The 18,847-nt window shown below is 53.1% G+C and overlaps 1 protein-coding gene across 4 annotated transcripts in view; it reads right to left on the reverse strand.

The window, feature by feature from the left end:
* Positions 1–832: 832 nt before the first annotated feature.
* DNMT1 (DNA methyltransferase 1) overlaps positions 833–18,847 on the reverse strand; it is a 45,987-nt gene continuing 27,972 nt past the window's right edge. For all 4 annotated transcript variants that reach the window (XM_037818142.1, XM_037818144.1, XM_037818146.1 and 1 more), the window contains exons 19-40: positions 17,909–18,060; positions 17,587–17,774; positions 17,296–17,482; positions 15,940–16,037; positions 15,527–15,674; positions 13,586–13,701; positions 13,182–13,386; positions 12,964–13,097; positions 12,106–12,279; positions 9,863–10,084; positions 8,935–9,127; positions 7,037–7,121; positions 6,667–6,795; positions 6,232–6,514; positions 5,784–5,925; positions 4,698–4,864; positions 4,068–4,245; positions 3,334–3,529; positions 2,919–3,085; positions 2,569–2,685; positions 1,711–1,801; positions 833–1,192 (exon numbers count right to left, since the gene is read on the reverse strand). In XM_037818142.1, the coding sequence (XP_037674070.1) occupies positions 1,158–1,192; positions 1,711–1,801; positions 2,569–2,685; positions 2,919–3,085; positions 3,334–3,529; positions 4,068–4,245; positions 4,698–4,864; positions 5,784–5,925; positions 6,232–6,514; positions 6,667–6,795; positions 7,037–7,121; positions 8,935–9,127; positions 9,863–10,084; positions 12,106–12,279; positions 12,964–13,097; positions 13,182–13,386; positions 13,586–13,701; positions 15,527–15,674; positions 15,940–16,037; positions 17,296–17,482; positions 17,587–17,774; positions 17,909–18,060 (3,407 nt within the window). In that variant the 3' untranslated portion in view covers positions 833–1,157. The remainder of the gene's footprint in view (positions 1,193–1,710; positions 1,802–2,568; positions 2,686–2,918; positions 3,086–3,333; positions 3,530–4,067; positions 4,246–4,697; positions 4,865–5,783; positions 5,926–6,231; positions 6,515–6,666; positions 6,796–7,036; positions 7,122–8,934; positions 9,128–9,862; positions 10,085–12,105; positions 12,280–12,963; positions 13,098–13,181; positions 13,387–13,585; positions 13,702–15,526; positions 15,675–15,939; positions 16,038–17,295; positions 17,483–17,586; positions 17,775–17,908; positions 18,061–18,847) is intronic.

The raw sequence follows: 18,847 nt of genomic DNA on the forward strand, positions 1-18,847 counted from the left end.
CGTTCAGATTGGATGCCATTTGTAATAGCACAAAGTGTGAAACAACTTAATTCCTTTGTATTGAGGAAGTGAGTAAATTTCACAATAGATATATACATGCTGTCCTCCTTTAATCTTATGACTGACGTCTGTGACTGTCTGAGTGACAAGCCAGACAGCTGAAGCGCCACGGAGTGCACTCCTGATAAATTCACCTGTAGAGATGGCGGGGCAGGAGTTACTCAGCATCCTGAGGGGGTCCTCTGGGTCGTGTGTGCTGAAACTGACACTCCTTGGCATGTGCTTCTGCTGTGTTGGCATTTTAAAGCGAGCCTTTTCCCAAAGAGGAAGCTGAGAAGACTTGTTTGTCTTAGAATTCACTAGGATTGAGTTCAGCTGAAAGCCACAGAAAGCTCAACTAACCGAACCTTAAATGAACAAGGGGTTTCCATCCGGGGGGTAGGCAGACTGGGACTCAGAGGCAGCTCCACAGTGGCTCCTTCTTTCTTCCTGCCCCCCCACCATCCGCTGCCTGGGGCTTCTGTCCTCGTGGTTGCAAGACGGCTGCTGCAGCACCAGGCACCACAGCCTGTTCCGAACCAAAGATGGGCTGCACAGCAACAGGCAGGGCCAGCCAAGTCTGCTCTTTTGTGAGGCTCTCGTGGAAGCCATGCCAGTAAGTTCCACTTGCATCTCAGTGGCCAGAGTTGGGCCACATGTTAACCTCCCCAGCCCCAAAGACACACACACAAACCCACAGAGTGACTGAAGACAGACACCTCCGTGGGGTCACCCGCAGGGCCATGGAGAACCTTGCCATCCAGCCTTGGCTAAACCACAAGTCACCATCAAGGGTGGTTTACAGGAGAGATTTATTTGAAGAAATATTACAACATATAAAAACTACATAAAGTCTTAATTTCCACTCATACAGTGGTAGATTTGATATAATGCATAATACAAAACTTTTAAAATCCAGAATGCACAAAGTACTGCACAGTTTGATCACTAAGCAATCAGCTGATAAGCAAATCTCACAGAACAGCTCCATGTCAGTCAAGGCTACAAACACCGTGGACAACACATTTGAACCAACAGATTGGGACATGTTAAAAATACAACGTCAGTGCATGTTGGGGTTTCCTGGTGCCAGAAACAAGGATGACGGGAGAGCCACGTTAGTCCTTAGTTGCTTTCTCCTCCTTTATTTTAGCTGAAGGGAAATAAAAGGAAAAAGTCACGGGGGGAGATACACAACATGACATTTGGCAATGGGCACGGACAACAAATACACGAAAGCGGGGAGCCCACGCGTGCGCTGATGTTGACAGCTGACCTAACAAGAACCCGACGTGGTTCTGAATGAACACTCAGGGAGCTCAAGTACCCCTCAAAAGATGCTCCCAAAGTCGGTTTCTAGACCATTTGGGTTAGGGTCTGAGGAGAGAGGAAAATGCCGGAGACCCGCAGGGCAGCCAGCCCCGGCCGCGCACCCGCTGTGTGCTGAGCACTTGCTCTGAGCACTTGCCACATACAACTCGCTCAATCCCCATAGTGACCTGAGGAAAGCAGAGCCACCAGGGAGGGCGGATAACTCGCCTGAGCCCCAGAGCCAGGCAGAGCTGGGAAGTGTGGTGGCTCCTCTGGGCCACCACTGCACGCCTGCCCCACGGGGCCTCACCAGCCACGACAGGCCCGGGAGCAACCCACCCCCCGCCCCACCTCCCGTACCTGGGACACTCTCTCTGGCTTTGGCCAACACACAGAGTCGGATCTCCAAGCCGATGGCTCTGGCCAGGGGCGGTGGCACGGCGTTGCCGACCTGTGGGAGGGGAAGGAAGGCAGGGCTTGGGTTGGTACGGCCAGGAGTGAGGCCTGGCCACACGCTCACACGGAGCCCACAGACCCTTCCTGCAAGATGGTCCAAGGATTCTCCCTTCGGCCCTGTCCTTGTGTCCCAAACACCCTGTGGAGAACTACCCGGGGTGAAGGGGACTACAAAGGGTGGGAGAACAACTTAAAGATGAAGACGTGGAAACCACCAAGACACGTTTAACTTAGAACCGAGATGGGCTGCTGTCAGAAAACAGGGTGGGAAGGGGTAAAATGGGGTGGTTTCCACTGTAATCCCGGACACACTCGCGGGTGTTTTAAGCTGTGCGTGTATTACTTCAATAAAAATACACCTAATTAAATAAGGCCAACCTCACGCCCCGAGAATCATCTACAGACCAGCAGCAGTAAATCGTCACTACCACCCATTCGGCCTGCTCCTCTACAGAAGTTGAACACGTCAGGACAGCTCCTTGGGCTGAATCCCTGCCTGACAGCTGTGAGTGGTGACAGCATCATGCAACGGACGACCTGGGCTCCTGAGGGTCATCTCCCCATCCACCCTCCTCTCTGGCCGCCCCTCCTGTAACAAGCTCAGGGTGCTCGGTCGCCACACTCACTGCTGGACATTCCACGTGCTGGAGAAAACTGGACACCTCCCTTCCGTTAAGCCCAGAACACTTTCGCAGGAAATGCAAGGGGGGAAGGAATGGACCCAAGCAAGGTGGGAGCCCAGCCTGGCCCCACCCCACTCACCTGCCGGTGCTTGTCCAGGATGTTGCCGAACAGCCGGTAGGTGTCCGGAAAGCCCTGGGAGCGGGCACACTCCCGCACACTCACCACTCGGTGCTGCTCCGGATGGAGCACACGGCCCTGGGGGCAAGAGGCCGTGTGGGGAGGGGAGCGAGGCAGGCCCGGGGCCACTGGGGTCAGGGAGGGAAACCGAGCCCCGGGAAAACCCAGGCTCAGGCCCTGGTGGTGTCTCTTGGAAGGGGGCCTGGGGGCTGCTCCCCACCACATCCCCTCCCGGTGCAGCTCCTCACACGCCACCCCTGGCCCGGCTCACGTCCCCACTCGGCTGCCTCGAGGGCCTCACGGTCCCTTACCTGCTTGCCCATGGGCTCGGGGTTGGTGACAGTCGTGCTGAAGAAGCCGTCCCATTCGAGCCGCCCGTAGAGGCCGGCCCAGTGGTTGTGCCTGTTCCCAGTGTGGGGCAAGCACCAGGGGATGAGGGTGTTGAACTGTCTGGCCGCCGGGTCACAGGCCTTGCCCGCTGCAAGAGAGAGCTGCAATCAGGCTGCGGTGAGGCTGCGTCCGGGCCCGGGAACGAGGCCTGAGGGGGCGCGGACCGGCACCTGGAACTCCTGCTGTGCACGGGAGCCGTGAAGCGACAGCAGGTGATGGCCCCTGTGCACTGGGCTCTCCCAGGCCTCCAGGCCTGCCCTGCTGCTCAGAGGAGCCCCCGGGAGATCCCCAGACGGCAGGGGGAGCGGGAAGCCAGGGCAGTGAGCGGGGTCCCACCTTCCACGCAGGAGCAGACCCCGCGCAGGGCCCCGGCGCTGCTCCGCCCGTTCTTCCTGTCGTGGTGGGTGTAGCGCAGCTTACGGGCCATGGTGCCATCGGAGAGCCGCACCTCAATGTTGGGCAGGTCGCGCCAGTCGGAGCCCGGGGCCAGGGGGATGTGGCGCATGCGGGCGGCCACCAGCGCACTCATGTCCTGGGAGACACATGCACAGCCTCGTGGGCGCCCCGTGCAGACCAGGACCCCACGGCCGGAGAGCCACAAGGTGAACCCGGGGGGTAGCAGGAGCAGAGGAGGGAGGACTGGGTCATGCGCTGGGGAGGACTTCTGAAGGAGGTGACGTCTAAGGACGGGGAGAGCTGAGGGAGGGTGTGGGGTGCCCAGGACTGGGACTTTCGGGGAGAACCCTGAGCCGGGCAGATAACAGGAGTGGGCGGAGGTCAGAGAGGGGGCAGAGGCCGGACACAGTCTTCAGGGCCCGTTCCGGAACAGCGGAAGCTCTGACTGGAGACTGCCAGGCCATGTGTGCCGTCGGGCCTGGACCACGGGAGCCGGGGGGAAGCAGGGAGACTCAACAGGAGACGCCGGCAGCCAGTTGGGATGACGGCGTTTGTGCTACAGGCCAGGAGCAGAGGCGGGAGGAGCCGGGAGCTGCGAAGGGCTGAGGGAGCCCCATGGGAAGGCAGGAGCCTGGGGTCACGCTGCGGCCCTCACAGCTGGGGGGAGACGTTACCTTACAGATGTGGTCCCTGAGGATGGGCTGGTACTGCGAGCCCCGGAGCTGCCTCTGGAACCAGGACTGGGGCTCCCCATTGTAGGAGATCTCCAGCGCCGAAGCCCCGTTCCGGATCTCAGGGAGGTCGGACATCGTGTCCCGCACCGTGATGGTTCGGAACGGGCCTGAACTCAACCTGGGAGAGGGCGGCAGATGGTGAGCCCCCAGGGGACGCGCCGTGAAGCTGACCCCGCATCCCAGCTGCATGTGGCCCTGTGCTGTTTGCCAGCACCAGATGTGGCCTGACCGCCAGCGAGGCCCTCTCCAGAGTGGACTCCCAGGCCCAGAGGGCAAAGGGCTGCCTGAGGGCCTGGGATACCCTCCCCTGGCCCACAAATGGTTCCATCTGAGAAGGGGCCACGCTCAGGATGGCATCCAGGGCTCACTCAGGCAGGGCTCCACCAGGGAGCAGCAACGCCAGGGATCAGGACACGAGACCGGAGGAGCACAGGCCTCGCGCCATCTGCTTCTGTCTAGAACTTTCCCCTGGCTCAGGCCTTGACAGAGCACGCACCCACACCGAGCCTCAAGGGACGGCGCTCGCGAGCACCAGCACCTTCCAACACCCCGTGAGCCAGAGGCCCCCACCTGGTGATGTTGCTGACGAACTTCTTGTCGTCCACCACGACACTCAGCTGGCAGGCCCGGGGTGCAAACACGTGCAGCGGTTCTGGGAACAGGGGGAGCGTCTCCCCGGGGGCCGCGGCCAGGATGATGGCTCTCCTCCGGGTCTGGGCCACGCCATACTGGCCGGCCTGTGCACAGAGGGCCAGAAAACCATCAGCCACCACCCTGCTGGGCCAGGCCAGCGGCACCTGACCTCCCGGAATGGCTGGCTGAGCAGAGCCCACTCATGGGAGCCCTACTCAACCCAGTGGGTTTACTCTAACGAGAGTAAATGGCATTAGGTGAAAGGATGGAAGGTGACCCCACATAGTGGCCACTGGAGAAGATGGGAGTGAGCCCCAGGCGGTGAGGGACCCCAAGGTCTTGGTGTTCAGGGAGAAGACTGGCTAGAGCAGATGCTGCTGCTGCATGTGGAGGCTGCACTGGGGGGCCAGGCAGCCCCAGCACACACTCACTTAGCCACCCCTCACTTCTGTCCAGCTGACATTTCCCTCCAGTCCTGACAGCCGTCTCGCTTTCAGTTCTAGTCTAGTTATACCATCAGTGCTGGACAGACGGAGAAAGAGCTGAGGCCTCTCAGGCCAGAGTAGGCCCCTCCGTTCACCACGTCAGCTCCCTGTCCCTCCCGAGCAGCCATCTGGAGGGCAACCCTCAGCCTTCGCCAGGGGTCTGTACACAGGAAAGTGCTTGTTTTTTTCAACTTCTGTGACACTTCAGTCCATGCATCGGTCTGCCAATTGTGCTTCACCGGCCCTCCTTGGAGACACCTGCTCTGACTGCCAGAGCCCCCTGGGGCTGGCCTTCCACCGTTCAAGCTGGAAATGGTGCAGCACAGGCCCCTTCCTGGGTGCCTGGGAGAATCTGCTAAGAGGTGGACCTGCCGGGGCCCCAGTGACGAGCCTTTTCAATCTGAACCCTGAGAGCTTCCCAGGGGTGGGGGGAGGCCCAGGTGTCCACCTCCCTCTGTCCTCACCAGACCTCAGGCTCCTGGCACAACCCTGCTGCGTGGACAGCAGGCCCGCCCCACCCAGCGCCCCGGGGGCTCACCTGCAGCACCCCAAACGTGCACTGATAGCCCATGCGGACCAGGCACCGGAGCGTGAGCTTCAGGACCATGGAGCGCTTGAAGGAGACGAAGTTCCTGACGTTCTCCAGGAGAAAGAACCGGGGCCGGTAGTAGTCACAGTAGCTGCGGGAGGCGGGAGAAGCGAGAGTGACCGCCCAAGGCCCAGGGAAGACAGAACCTACTCCCAAAAGCTTGGCATCTGGTCAGAGAAATCGCACACCCCCCACCTCTCCTGAGATCTCTCCCCGGTCAAAACCGAGCTGCACATTTCCTGAAGGCAGAGACCAGGCGTCTCCCCTCAGCTCAGGGAAAAACCCCAAGGAGCACCACTTCCCAGCCGACACATTTGGCCTCAGCCCTGGGCTGTCTGTCTAGAAGCTCTCAGGCAGCAGCAGGCCTGAGTCACAGAGGGGCTTTTGCCTCACTTACCTGAGAAAGGAGACCACCAGGGAGTTTTTGAACTTGGAGTAGGTGCGAGAGTTGAAGCGGTTCATGCCGCTGAACCCCTGGCAGGGAGGCCCCCCACACAGCATCTCCACGTCCCCCTTCTGGGGCAGCCGCTGGCCGCGGGAGTTGGTCTCCTCCCCAGCCATGACCAGCTTCAGCAGGACGTTGCAATCCTCCGTGAACACCGTGGAGCCGGGATTGTTCAGCCGGAAGGCCTGGGCCGCGGGGTCCCACATCTCAATGGCCCACAGCGTTTCGGAGATGCCTGGGGGACAAGAGGACAAAGATGCGCTCAGAAGCCTCCTGGAGGAGACGTGAGTCAGGGTTGTGACCAGAGCCAGAAAGGGCTTTCGGGTAGAATGTGCCCAATCCGGCTGTGCTCGTTGTTCAGCAGAAAACCCACTGGCTTCGGCTTACCTGCTTGGTGAAATCCTTCCGACAGTCCCCCACAGCCGGAGAACACGTCCAGGGTGCGAAGTTTAGGCAGTTTTATTTCCGCTTCCGGCTCACTCAGTTCGCAGGCCGGGGCCTTTGTCTTGCCTTTCCCTGGAGAAGACGGGCCGCAAACGCAATTGAATCCTGAGTCCTAACTTCCCACCTTCAAACACTTCGTCAAATCAAAGTTGGCCTCATTTTGAGTTGTGAACAGCACAGAACGAGGGCTGGAGAGTAACTCCCCAGAAACAAGTAATGTCAGGGACTATTCTTCCACATGAAGAGATTCATAAGGTATTCTTTGAGTGGCGGAAGAAAGACTTGAAAAGAAACTTCTGGAATAAAGACCTACCTTTTCCCTTCCCCTTGCCTTTGCTCCCAGGGCTACGGGCGTGGTTTGGAGGATCTTCGAAGCTTTTGTTTTTTGCATTATAGGCCTGAAAAGGAGAGAAACACACTGGTCCCCTCTCTAACAACTATTTAAGGAGTTAATTTGATAAAGATTCACTTAACGCCTCCCAAAACAGGGTCATAAGAAATTAACCACCAATAAGAGTGGTTTCGCTTTACTACACTGGAAACTCAAGAAGGAAAAAGAATCATTCTATGCCTCTTTGTTGCTCAGATGTGGCCCTCTCTCTCTGGCTAAGCCAACTTGAAAGGTGAAATCACTGCCCTCCCCTCTACGTGGAATCAGACACCCAGGGGAGTGAATCTCCCTGGCAACGTGGAATATGACTCCCGGGGAGGAATGTAGACCTCCTGGCATCGTGGGACGGAGAACATCTTCTTGACCAAAAGGGGGATGTGAAAGGAAATGAAATAAGCTTCAGTGGCAGAGAGATTCCAAAAGGAGCCGAGAGGTCACTCTGGTGGGCACTCTTACGCACACTTTAGACAACCCTTTTTAGGTTCTAAAGAATTGGGGTAGCTGGTGGTGGATACCTGAAACTATCAAACTACAACCCAGAACCCATGAATCTCGAAGACAGTTGTATAAAAATGTAGCTTATGAGGGGTGACAATGGGATTGGGAAAGCCATAAGGACCACACTCCACTTTGTCTAGTTTATGGATGGATGAGTAGAAAAATAGGGGAAGGAAACAAACAGACAAAGGTACCCAGTGTTCTTTTTTACTTCAATTGCTCTTTTTCACTCTAATTATTATTCTTGTTATTTTTGTGTGTGTGCTAATGAAGGTGTCAGGGATTGATTTAGGTGATGAATGTACAACTATGTAATGGTACTGTGAACAATCGAAAGTACGATTTGTTTTGTATGACTGCGTGGTATGTGAATATATCTCAATAAAATCAAGATTAAAAAAAAAACAACTAAAGGACAAATGGGGTGGGATGGGGAGATGATTTGGGTGTTTTTTTTTCACTTTTATTTTTTATTCTTGTTCTGGTTCTTTCTGATGTAAGGAAAATGTTCAGAGATAGATTGTGGTGATGAACGCATAACTATGTTATCATATTGTGGACAGTGGATTGTATACCATGGATGATTGTATGGTGTGTGAATGTATTTCAATAAAACTGAATTTAATAAAAAAAAAAAAAAAAAAGAATCATTCTATTAACACACATCCTTTCTTTGGATCAATAGTGAAATTCCTGCTATAAATACCTGGACTACCATTTTAAAAATAGGAAAAAGCATTATGCAAAGGAACAGATTATCGTGCAACTTGGCTACGGGCACATAAAAGCCAAGCTCAAACGATTTACAAGTGATTCACTTGGCCCACAGATTCCCGGACCCCAGCACAGACGGTTGTGTGGACGGGGCTGGGTGAGGGCGCCTGGCTCCAGGGATGGAAAACTGCCTGGTGCCACGGCCGGGCCATGTGTGCCGGTGCAGGGGTGCATCTTGCAGGGGAAGGGGCTCCCTTCCCAAATGCACATGAAGGCACGGGTCAGGCTGGCGGAGATGGCCTCATAGTCCTCAAATAAACCTTAGGTATTTTATTGCTATCATTTTTTTAAAAATCTTGGTGCATTAAACCCCAGAACGACGTGCCTGGTTGGGGTGTGTATACAGCTGACTCTCTTCCGATGACAAACATGAACACTGCCTGGTCCCCAGTGAAGATACAGTGGGACAAAATCACACAAGTCAACTCCCTGTTCCCCATAAAAGCCCAAACCCCGGCTGCCGAAACCCCGTAAGCAAACACTGGGCGTTAGACTGCTCTCTCGGGGAATGCATGCTGACCCTCCCTTGTGTCCACCCCGCGCAGCACCTCGAGGAAGTAGAAGCGGTCTGGGCCGCCCATCGAGTAATCCTGGACGCAGCCGGGCAGGTCCTCCCCGTACTCCACACTGCAGCGGCCCTGCACAGCCTTGAAGTCCACCACAGCTTCCTCATCGCTCCAGTAGAGCAGGTTGATGTCTGCGTGGTAGCTTGCCAGGGTGGACTTGTGAGTGTTTTCTGGCCTACGGGAGGAAGGATCTGTGCTACGGAATTCTCCTCTGCTGTGAGCTGACACCCGACACTACGAGGTGAACAGAGATTCCCGGCCATGGAGTCTGTGGAAGGTTTATTGCCCTTTGTACCCCCAACCCAGCCCAAACAGCCCGGCCCCCTCCTATTGAAAAGTGAACACAGAGTACCTCTATCTCATCCCTACGTGAGGCTCCGCATTTCTTTTATTGTTTTTACAGTTGAGTGTTACAAACCATTGCAGAGACTTCAGAAAGGTCTTTGTTAAGACATAATGAGTCAGGAAATGAAGCAGGCTTGTCATACCTATCTGTATGGGTTAGTTTCACATTAGCCCCTAACCACAATCAGTTACTAGAGTGCCAGAATAATAAGACTGGGTTAAGCCAAGGCGTTGGGAAAAAAGTAGATGAAAGAAATCCTAGAAACAGGAATGAGGGCCTGGAAAGCGCAGGGGGACCCTGGAGTGGTGAGTGGCTCCAGGGAGGGGCAGAACCCGGAAACCCCACCCCAGCTTTTCTCGCACTCTGGACTTCTGCTGAAGGGTTTCTTTTGGAGAAAGGGCTTTGCAGCTTTAAAATAAGAATCTGAAGGCTGGGACGAAGAGGTGCGTTTACAGTCACTGTGAGTACCCACCAGATCATCAGAAACACTCAGCTAAACCTGTCCAAGTCTTACACACTTGAGTGTACCGTGCCCCCACCGTTTCCGCGGAGGCCCTGGCCCACCTGTAGAACTTGTTGACCCTGATCTTGACGTCCGTCTCGCTGGGCCTGCCATTGCTCTTCTTAGGACAGAAGATCTCCTTGATCCGGCCAATCCGGAACGGCTCAGGGGCGTCCAGGTTGCTGCCCTTGATGTAGTCGGAGTATTTCCGGTAGTGCTCCGGGTACAGGTCTTCATCCACAGCCTCCTTCCGCGGGCGCTTCAAGGGGCTGGACAGCTTGATGCTGCAGGGAAGCCACTGTTAGACCAGCCAAACATCATGCCTTCACGCAGTTAACTAAGAGGGACTACTCAGTAACAACCACCAGGTCAGCTGAAATACGAACGAACTCTGCTAAATGCCCTCAGCAAAGATAAAGATGGAGACAAAACCTCATCAGTAGTTTACAGTGAGCGTGCCCCGGCTGTGCACCACGGCTTCTGCCAGCTGTTCACGCTGCTCAGATACCCCCAGCTCCCCACCTCCCGGCTACTCAGCGCGACTGTGACTACTTTTGGCCAGTGAGCTGTAAGCAGAAGTGATGACGAGCATGTCCCAGCAGGAGGCTCTCATCATCAGGCAGAGCCCCCAGTGTGCCTTCCCTCAGCTCTGAGATGGACAACTTTTGAGAAAGTGGTTGCTCAGTTGCCTTGGGGCCCGAGTGATGTGACAGACTGAGCCTCTGGCTGAATCACGACGCACACCTTGTATGAGCAAGAAATAAGCTTTCGTGCCACGTGACCCAGCAACGTGATTCCACTCCTGGGTACAGACCCCAAAGAACTGAAGACAGAGATTCAAACAGATACTTATATGCCAGTGTTCTATAGCAGCCTGGTTCACAAGGGACAAAAGATGGAAGCAACACAAGTGTCTGTCAACAGATGAATGCAGAGACACCAAAGGGTTCTTACACACAACAGAATTGACAATCAGACATGAAAAGAAAAGAGGCTCTGATCCATGCGAGAACATGGATGAACCTCAAAGGCATTATGTTCCGTGAAATAAACCACACCAAAAGGACAAATGTTGCATGATTCCACTTATACATAAAATCGAGAAGAGGCCAACTCCAAACAGAAGGTAACTTAGAGGACAGCAGGGGCTGTGTGGAGTGAGGACTTGGGAGCTATTGCTTAGTGGGGACAGAGCTTCTGTTTGGGCTGATGAAAAAGCTTTGGTCACGGGTGGTGGGGGCACTGACGGCACAACACTGTGAACGTTAATTCCTGCCACCAAAGTGTACACTTAAAAGGGTCAAAATGACAAATTTTATACTATATGTATTTTACCACACTGAGATTTTTAAAAACCCGTAAAAACAGAGAGACTGCGACGGGTTGGTTTCTGTGGTGTGACCTCCCCTGTCCCATCTGAGGGCTCGTCTAGAAGCGAGGCTGGAAGAAGGCAGCCAGCAGGGCACACGTCGGCTGGGACAACCTGAATCGGGTCCACTGACCAGAAGAGCCGGTCGGTTGCTGGGAATGCCGGGCAGCACTCCTTGAAGACAGCCATTCAAGCAGCTGGGCACCTTGCTCCCTTACCAGAACCCCAGAAGGTTTAGGCTCTCTCTGAAGGTGCCTCTGAGCTCCCGTGAAAACAGACCAGGGCATGTCCACTCCCCAGGTGGGGTGGCCAGCCCAGGGGGTGACGGCAGGGACTGTGCCGAGGCCTGAGAAACCCACTCCCCCATGCTTTGAAATTCTCTGTAATTAAACCCAGGTAGGGGAAGAGGTTCCCATTGGGACTCCGGAAAAATGTAATTGCAGGTCGGAAAACAATTATCTAAGATAGGAAAATTCCAGTTCCAATTCCCACCAGGCACTAGTTCTCAGAATGGACAAAGAATGAGTGAAGTGGGGAAAACTACATGTGGCTTTGATTTTGCCCTCAAGGGCCCCAATATTGACAGGCAAGCGAGTCTTTCAGTGTAATTCCCATTTGCTGATGAACAGCTCACATCCATTCAGGCTTTACTCTGAGCATTTTCACTGTGACTCAATCCTTGCAGCCCATCAGGCGAGACACTACTTCTCCCCATCTCAGGGACGGGAACTGGCAGCAGGAGGGCCTGGCCCAGGCCTCAAGGCTTGTCAGGGACAGCGGGACACCGACTGACTCCACCGAGGCTAATGGGACAGGCATCAGCAGCCACTGGTGCTGAGGGCACAGGTGGGGGGTCTGCGTGGAGAGACGTCCCCCGACCTCCCCTTTACTAGCACAGGATCCCCACCCCTGACCCGGGCGCAGTGAGACACTCACTTGAACGTGAAGGCCTCAGGGGGGAGGTAGACACCGTCTCCCACTCGATAGTGGACACCGTTCTTGGTGGCTGAGCTGTAGAGGACCCGGCTGTCCATGTCCTCCAGCTGGTCCAGGACCCTGGGGATTTCTTTTTGCCTCATTTCAGCCAGACGGGCACAGCTGGCGCAGAACCTGAAGGAATGAGGGACGGCAACGAAAAGCTGCGATGGCCAGTGGTGACTGCAGTGGCAGCCGCTGGCTCAATCAAGAGACTCTGGAGCCGAGGAGAGCATCTCTGAGGATGTTCGAAGAACTGGCTTTCTGGTACTTTACATTTGCACTTTATTTGGGACCAAAGCTCAGAGACAGAACATAACAAGATTACCAGCCAATCCCGCTTTTGAGTAACTGACACAAGAATCTAAAAGTGAGAACAGAATCTAGAAAGTGGTTAAGAATCCAGCAAGAGCACGAGTGCAAAGGGCAGTTCAATGCGGAGCGTATTCTAAGTTACCCTATTAGGAAATAGAAAGCTTGCGATATCTCTACAAGACACGAAAGAAAATATCCAGGATCTGTGACACACACTAAGGAAACCACAGAAGGTCTTAACATGGAGACATGTCCTGCTCCTGGATGTAAAAATCTGGTGTAAGGGTAACTCCAAGCTAGCTTATCCACCACTTAGTACAACCCCAACTGTCAGGCAGGACCTGGCGGTCAGCAAGGAAGGTTGAGAGCAGACGGGGGAGGGGAAGAAGCTACCGGATGGAAGTGCACCAAGCACTAGAGGGATGCCACGGAAAGCCTGTCGTCCTCGAGTGTGGCAGGACAGGGTCACCGCAGGGGACACCGAGGTCCAGGCCCAACACTCACTTGTACTTGTTGTCCTCCGTCGGCTGAGTCTTAGGAGGGGACTCGAAGCGTGCATAGTCTTGATCATACCACAACTGGTAGAAATAGGTTTTCCCATCGTCACCAGCCATCATGGACTCGGGATCCAGGCCGCCCTGCGTGATGAAACAGCTGGATCGGCCCGAACACCACAGGACGACGCAGGAGCAGAGCGGGAGCAGGGATGTCTGGGCACTCACCTCCAAGGCCCAGTTGTCCGATGGAGCTTTATAAACCACCGTCACTTTGCTGTGAATGTAAGAAAGCTGCATGTCTTCACACTCGTCCACCAGGAACAGCTCCAGAGGGTCTGACGTGGCCCCGAGGACTGTGTCTGTCCCAGCACAGAACCAGTGGGCATGGAACATCTGTCCGTTGCTGCAGTCCTCCCACAGTGCAGTGACTCTGGGATGGGAAGAGGGCACAGGAAGAAAATTCTATTTGACAAGCAGGTAGGCGACTGGGTCCACTTAGGGGAACTTGTATCATTTGTGGTTTTAGTCACGAGTGAAAGAGCTGCTTCTGCTAGTCTTGCGAAACATGCCTCTCCTGCTTGTTTAAGAGAAAGTGTGGGCCGAAGTCAAGGAAAGGGAAGGATACAAACCTTGCCAAATACAGCGGTTTTGAGGAATCATCTGGAATAACAGAGACACAGTCCCCCACTTCCAGGGTTTCTGAATCGATGCATACCTTCTTATAGTAACTCTTCTTCCCATCAGTCTGAAACAAGACAGTTTAACTCCAGAGGAGGATCCTTTAGAAGATCCAGGCAGACTTGAACTACACGATCTTGTTATCTTCTATAAACACATGACTAACCACAATTTCACTATGAAGCTATGAGCTCCAGATGTGGCCTCTCTCTCTCTAAACCCTCTTGGCAGGTAAATCCACTGCCCTCCCCACTACGTGGGACATGACTCCCAGGGGTGTGAATCTCCCTGGCAACATGGGACATGACTCCCAGGGATGAGCCTGGACCCGGCATCGTGAGATTGAGAAAGTCTTCTTGACCAAAAGGGGGAAGAGAAGTGAAACAATATAAAGTTTCAGTGGCTGAGAAATCTCAAATGGAGTCAAGAGGTCTTCTGAAGGGTATTCTTATGTATTTTATAGATATCCCTTTTTAGTTTTTAGTGTATTAGAATAGCTAGAAAGAAATACCTGAAACTATTAAACTGTAGCCCAGTAGCTTTGATTCTTGGGGACAATTATACAACTATATAAACCTTGTGGCTCACACTCCCTTTATCCAGTGTATGGATGGATGAGCAGAAAAAAGGGGGACGAAAAGTAAATGAATAACGGGGGTAGGGGATTATATGAGATGTTTTGAGTGCTCTTTCGTATTTTAATTTTTATTCTTACTTTCATTTTTATTTCTTGGAGTAATGAAAATTTTCAAAAACTTTGTTAAGGTGATGAATACAAAACTATATGATGATACTGTGAACAACTGATTGTACACATCAGATGACTGTATGGTATGTGAATACAGCTCAATAAAATTGCATTTAAAAAATAAAAAAAAAGGAGCCATGAGCTCTGCTGGCCTAATGATAAAGAGGAAACCTCCTCTCCTCGGCTGGAAGCTCGCAGCGAAGGGCACTCGCCTCCTTCCTATTGCCAGCTCTGCACTTCAGCAGTCAGAGAACATGAGGTTTAACAGCAACAGTACCAATGTCTCAACATGGCCCGTAAGGCCACAACCTGAGCCCCAACTCCTCTCCTGCACATCAGCCCTTTGCTCGATCCACGCCGGCCACACTGGCCTCCCGTTTGCTCAAGCAAGGAAAAGCCAATTCCCACCTCGGGCCCCTGCCCTGGGTCTCCCCCAGCTCCCCACACAGCTGGCTCCTTCCTCAGCCTCTAGGCCTCAGCACATGGCACCGCCTCAGGACGCCTTCCGCGGCCCCCAGCCCCTTCCGTCCCTCTGCTCTGTGCGTTCCACTATGGCATTCACGCCACCTGACGGTACACGTCCTGCCATCCTGCCCCGAACACCAGCTCCGTGAGGGCAGAGACTTGTCTGCCTGTCCCCGCCACGTCCCAGGCCTAGTACAGCCCCTACAGGTGGGAGGCACGCACTTCTGCTGAGATGACCGACAGAACCTTTGGTTTACGGACACCATGGAAACAACGCTAAGAGGACACTGCCTCTCAAGCTTTGGTAAAGGCACTGACCTTAAGACAAGCCAATGACCACAGATTCTGCCAGGGCCCTGAAAGCACCCCTTCCCAGGCTGGGGGCTACCACCACTCTTCAAAACAAGTGTTGAAGCGTAACAGCCCGATGGCCCCAGAATTGTGTGAAATGCCCATTTTTGGATATTAGGAAAACGGTCTTACAGGCACACAAGCAAAAATGCATTATTGGTGCTGGGCCATGGGGCCCAGCTTCTTGGCCAGCCCTGCTCCTCTCATGGGCAGGACAGGTTCCTTGGCTCTGGAGCTCGGCCTGCTAGATGATGTGGTCAGCAAGAAACCACAAATGACTTGCTCGTCAGGAGAGCGGCAGTAAGCAGACAGGCTCTCCATGGATTACCTTGACGGCTTCTCCAACCCAAGAGATCCTGTTCTTGTTCTGTTTCTTCTTCTTCCCCTGGTGCATTTTTTTGGGTGACGGCATCTCTGGGATGTTGTCATCGACTTCTTCGTCGTCATCTGCCTCCTTCATGGCCATGTTGGGGCATCTGCAAAGTCGCACTTGTTACAGGTCTTCAGGTGCGCACATGGGGAATCAGAGAGCCAACATACAACATCTTGGCCATAAACAAAGCCCTTTTTATATATGAAACCAACTGGGGCCATTTGACTAATCAGCGACCCGCCTGGTGACCACCTAGACAAAGGACTTCTGCTTACTTTACACCCCACAACCCAGCTGCCCCCGACAAAGCGGGCCCCCGGGAATGGCACGTTTCCCATCAGCTACAGGAAAAAAGTCGCCAGACCTACCTCCTTTCCAGGCAAGCCTGTTTGCTCCGTCCACTGCCACCAAACTTAACCATGTCCTTACAGGCTTTGCACTTGCCACATTCAGGCTGTTGACAAACCTAAAAAATATCATTGGGAAAACTTAACAACCATCAGTAAGAGTTAGTAACCAGTTTTCTGCGGTGAATTACAATTTTTTTTCCCAGCCTCATTAGAAAAGTGGGAAATGAGAGTTATTAACAAGTTAGCTTTCTGCCCCCTCGATTGGCAAAAGTCAAGAGGCCTGAGTTGTGAACCCTGACGGGGAGGACGACGGACGAGAACTTGCACTGCTCCAAGAACAAGTTGCTAAAACCACTTTGGAGAGTGATTTTCCAGATCAAAGCTAAGTATGTGTACTCACACCCCAGCAATTCTACTTTGAAGTAGAGACTCTTGTTAAAAGATATCACTGCAGCATTATTTATATCAAAAAATGCCTACCACTGAGGATTAAGTTGGGATAGTCACACAGTAAAATGCTACAGAATAGTTAAAATGAGTTTAGATCCACTTGTATCAACATGTAATGCAGTTGCAAATGACACTGGCTGTGTGTATTTTTTAAAAAGTTAGTAACATTGGATACACGTGTGATAAGTGAAAAAAGGGAAAAACAAAAACAAGGAAGGTGAGCACATGCAAATCCCCGCTAAAGGTGTCCCTGAAGACAAAGGGAAACGCTCTGGAGCCTGCGGGACAGTGTCAACACCGGGCAGTTCAGAGGCAGCTGCCACCCTGGGCTTTGCCTTAAAGGTTCCAGAAAAAAAAAGTCAAATAATAGATACCAAAATATACCTGCTCTCTGGGTCACAGATCAGGGAGGTTAATTCCTCCAAAAAGCTGTAAGTAGATATAAACAATTCACAGTAGGAAAGAGAAGCCTTAGTCTCAGGCCTCCTCCAACTGAAGCTTGACAAAGCATGTGCTTCCCAGGAAAGTCAGGCCAGGAGCCAGGGGAGGTCCTGGAAGGGTTTCCTAAGGGAGGAGGCAGTGCCTCCTGGGTAACAGCTCCCGCAGCACTCACATCAGGGCCTCAGGACACAGGGAAATGGAGGCAGAGCCAGGGACCCCGGAGGCCCAGGCTCAGACCCCCACTCTGCGGTTCACGACAGCGGCACTAACAGCAGGGTCCAAGAACAGGCTCCCCTTTCCACGAATCTCCTCCGTCATGCAGGCTCCCCCCAGATCACTAACTCTTTGCCCCAACTTCTGTTTTAGGGGTCACGTTTGGCCAGGAAGAGTGCCAAGACCCAAGGAGAAAGCAGCTGGTTCCTTGGAGGTTAGGCCAGGAGCCGGGCGTGCCAGGGGCCCAGGAGTCTGGCTTGGAGAGTTTACCTCACAGACGCCACACCGCCGGCGCTTGAAGGCATTCTCCTTGTCTTCTCGGTCATCCTTTTCGATCTGCTCGGCGAAGAAGGTGTCAAAGATCTGGTAGACGAGCTTGGTGGTGGTGGCTTTGGTGGGCCCTTTATCCTTCTCCCTGGTGGAGTGCCTGATGGTCTGCCGTCGTCTCTCGGCTCGCCTGGGAGAGAGGTTCCCACCATTTTAGCAGACTGGGGGAAGAGGACATGGGAAGCTGCCTCTTGCGATCGTCTGTCTTCCGCCTCCTTCCTGCGGTGCCCTTACCTCTGCCCCAGGGTGACCCCAGCCAGCTTGATCAGGTCCCTCATGCAGGGGGTCAGGAAGATGGGCTGCTCGTCGCTGTCCCCGGCTTCATCGTAACTCTCGACCTGCTCCACCACAAACTGGGCATGTCGGAGGAGAGAATCCTCCGTGAACCGATTTAGGTTGAGTCCGGAAGGAGGAACAGTGGTCTGTAAAAAAAAAAGAGAACAGTCAGGGAGTTCCTCCTACACTTAAGCAGAACTGTTTCAATCTAGCAACATCTATACCGTCTGAAAACAGATATGAATCCCAGGTAATGAAGAACATAATCGGAACCTCTTACCTCTATCTTATTGATCAGGTCTTCATAAGTTGAGTCAGGATTGTTCTGCAGAAACTCAACTACTATCTTACTTATGTAGATTTTCTCCTGCATCAGCCCAAATATCGGTGCATACTCGGGGCAGGGGTCCATCAGGATATATTCGGCAAATGCTGGAGGGAAGAGATGAGGTTTCAAGGAGCGTTTAAACCTGATGGCACCTACGGGTGGCCACCAGGCAGAGATGACTCCGTCAAGCATACAGAACAGCCTAAAAGTCATTCTACACCCAAGTGTCAAAAACGCCAACAACACTGCATCAGAGGTCACTCATTCCCAAGTGGCCTGCCTGTGCCGGTTTGGATGTATTACGTCCCACAAATGCCATGTTCTTTAATGCATTCTTGTGGGGGCAGATGTATTAGTGTTGATTAGGTTGGAATCTTTGGACTAAGTGTTTCCATGGAGATGTGACCCAATCAACTGAAGGTGAAACATTTGAGTAAATTATTTCCATGGATATATGGACCCCGCCCATTCAGGGTGGCTCTTGATTTAATCACTGGAGTCCTATAAAAGAGCTCACAAACAGAAAGACCTCAAAGCAGCTCAGAGAGACATTTTGGAGACAGTCACTGAAAGCACTTTTGCTGACACTTTGCTCTAGAGAAGCTAAGAGAGGACAAAATGTCCCAAGAGCAACATTTTGAAGAACGCACAGGAGCTGAGAGAGAAACTGGAACACAACTCAGGATTAGCCGACACCAGTCACATGCCTTCCCAGCTAACAGAGGTTTTCCGGACATCACTGGCATTCCGTTGGTGAAGGTATACTTGTGTTGATGCCTTAATTTGGACATTTTTGTGGCTTTCAAACTGAAACTTTGCAACCAAATGAACCCCCTTTATAAAAGCCAATCCGTTTCTGGTATTTTGCGTAATGGCAGCATTAGCAAACCA

Source organism: Choloepus didactylus, chromosome 25 (genome assembly GCF_015220235.1).
Source record: "Choloepus didactylus isolate mChoDid1 chromosome 25, mChoDid1.pri, whole genome shotgun sequence".
NCBI classification, from domain to species: Eukaryota; Metazoa; Chordata; class Mammalia; order Pilosa; family Megalonychidae; genus Choloepus; species Choloepus didactylus.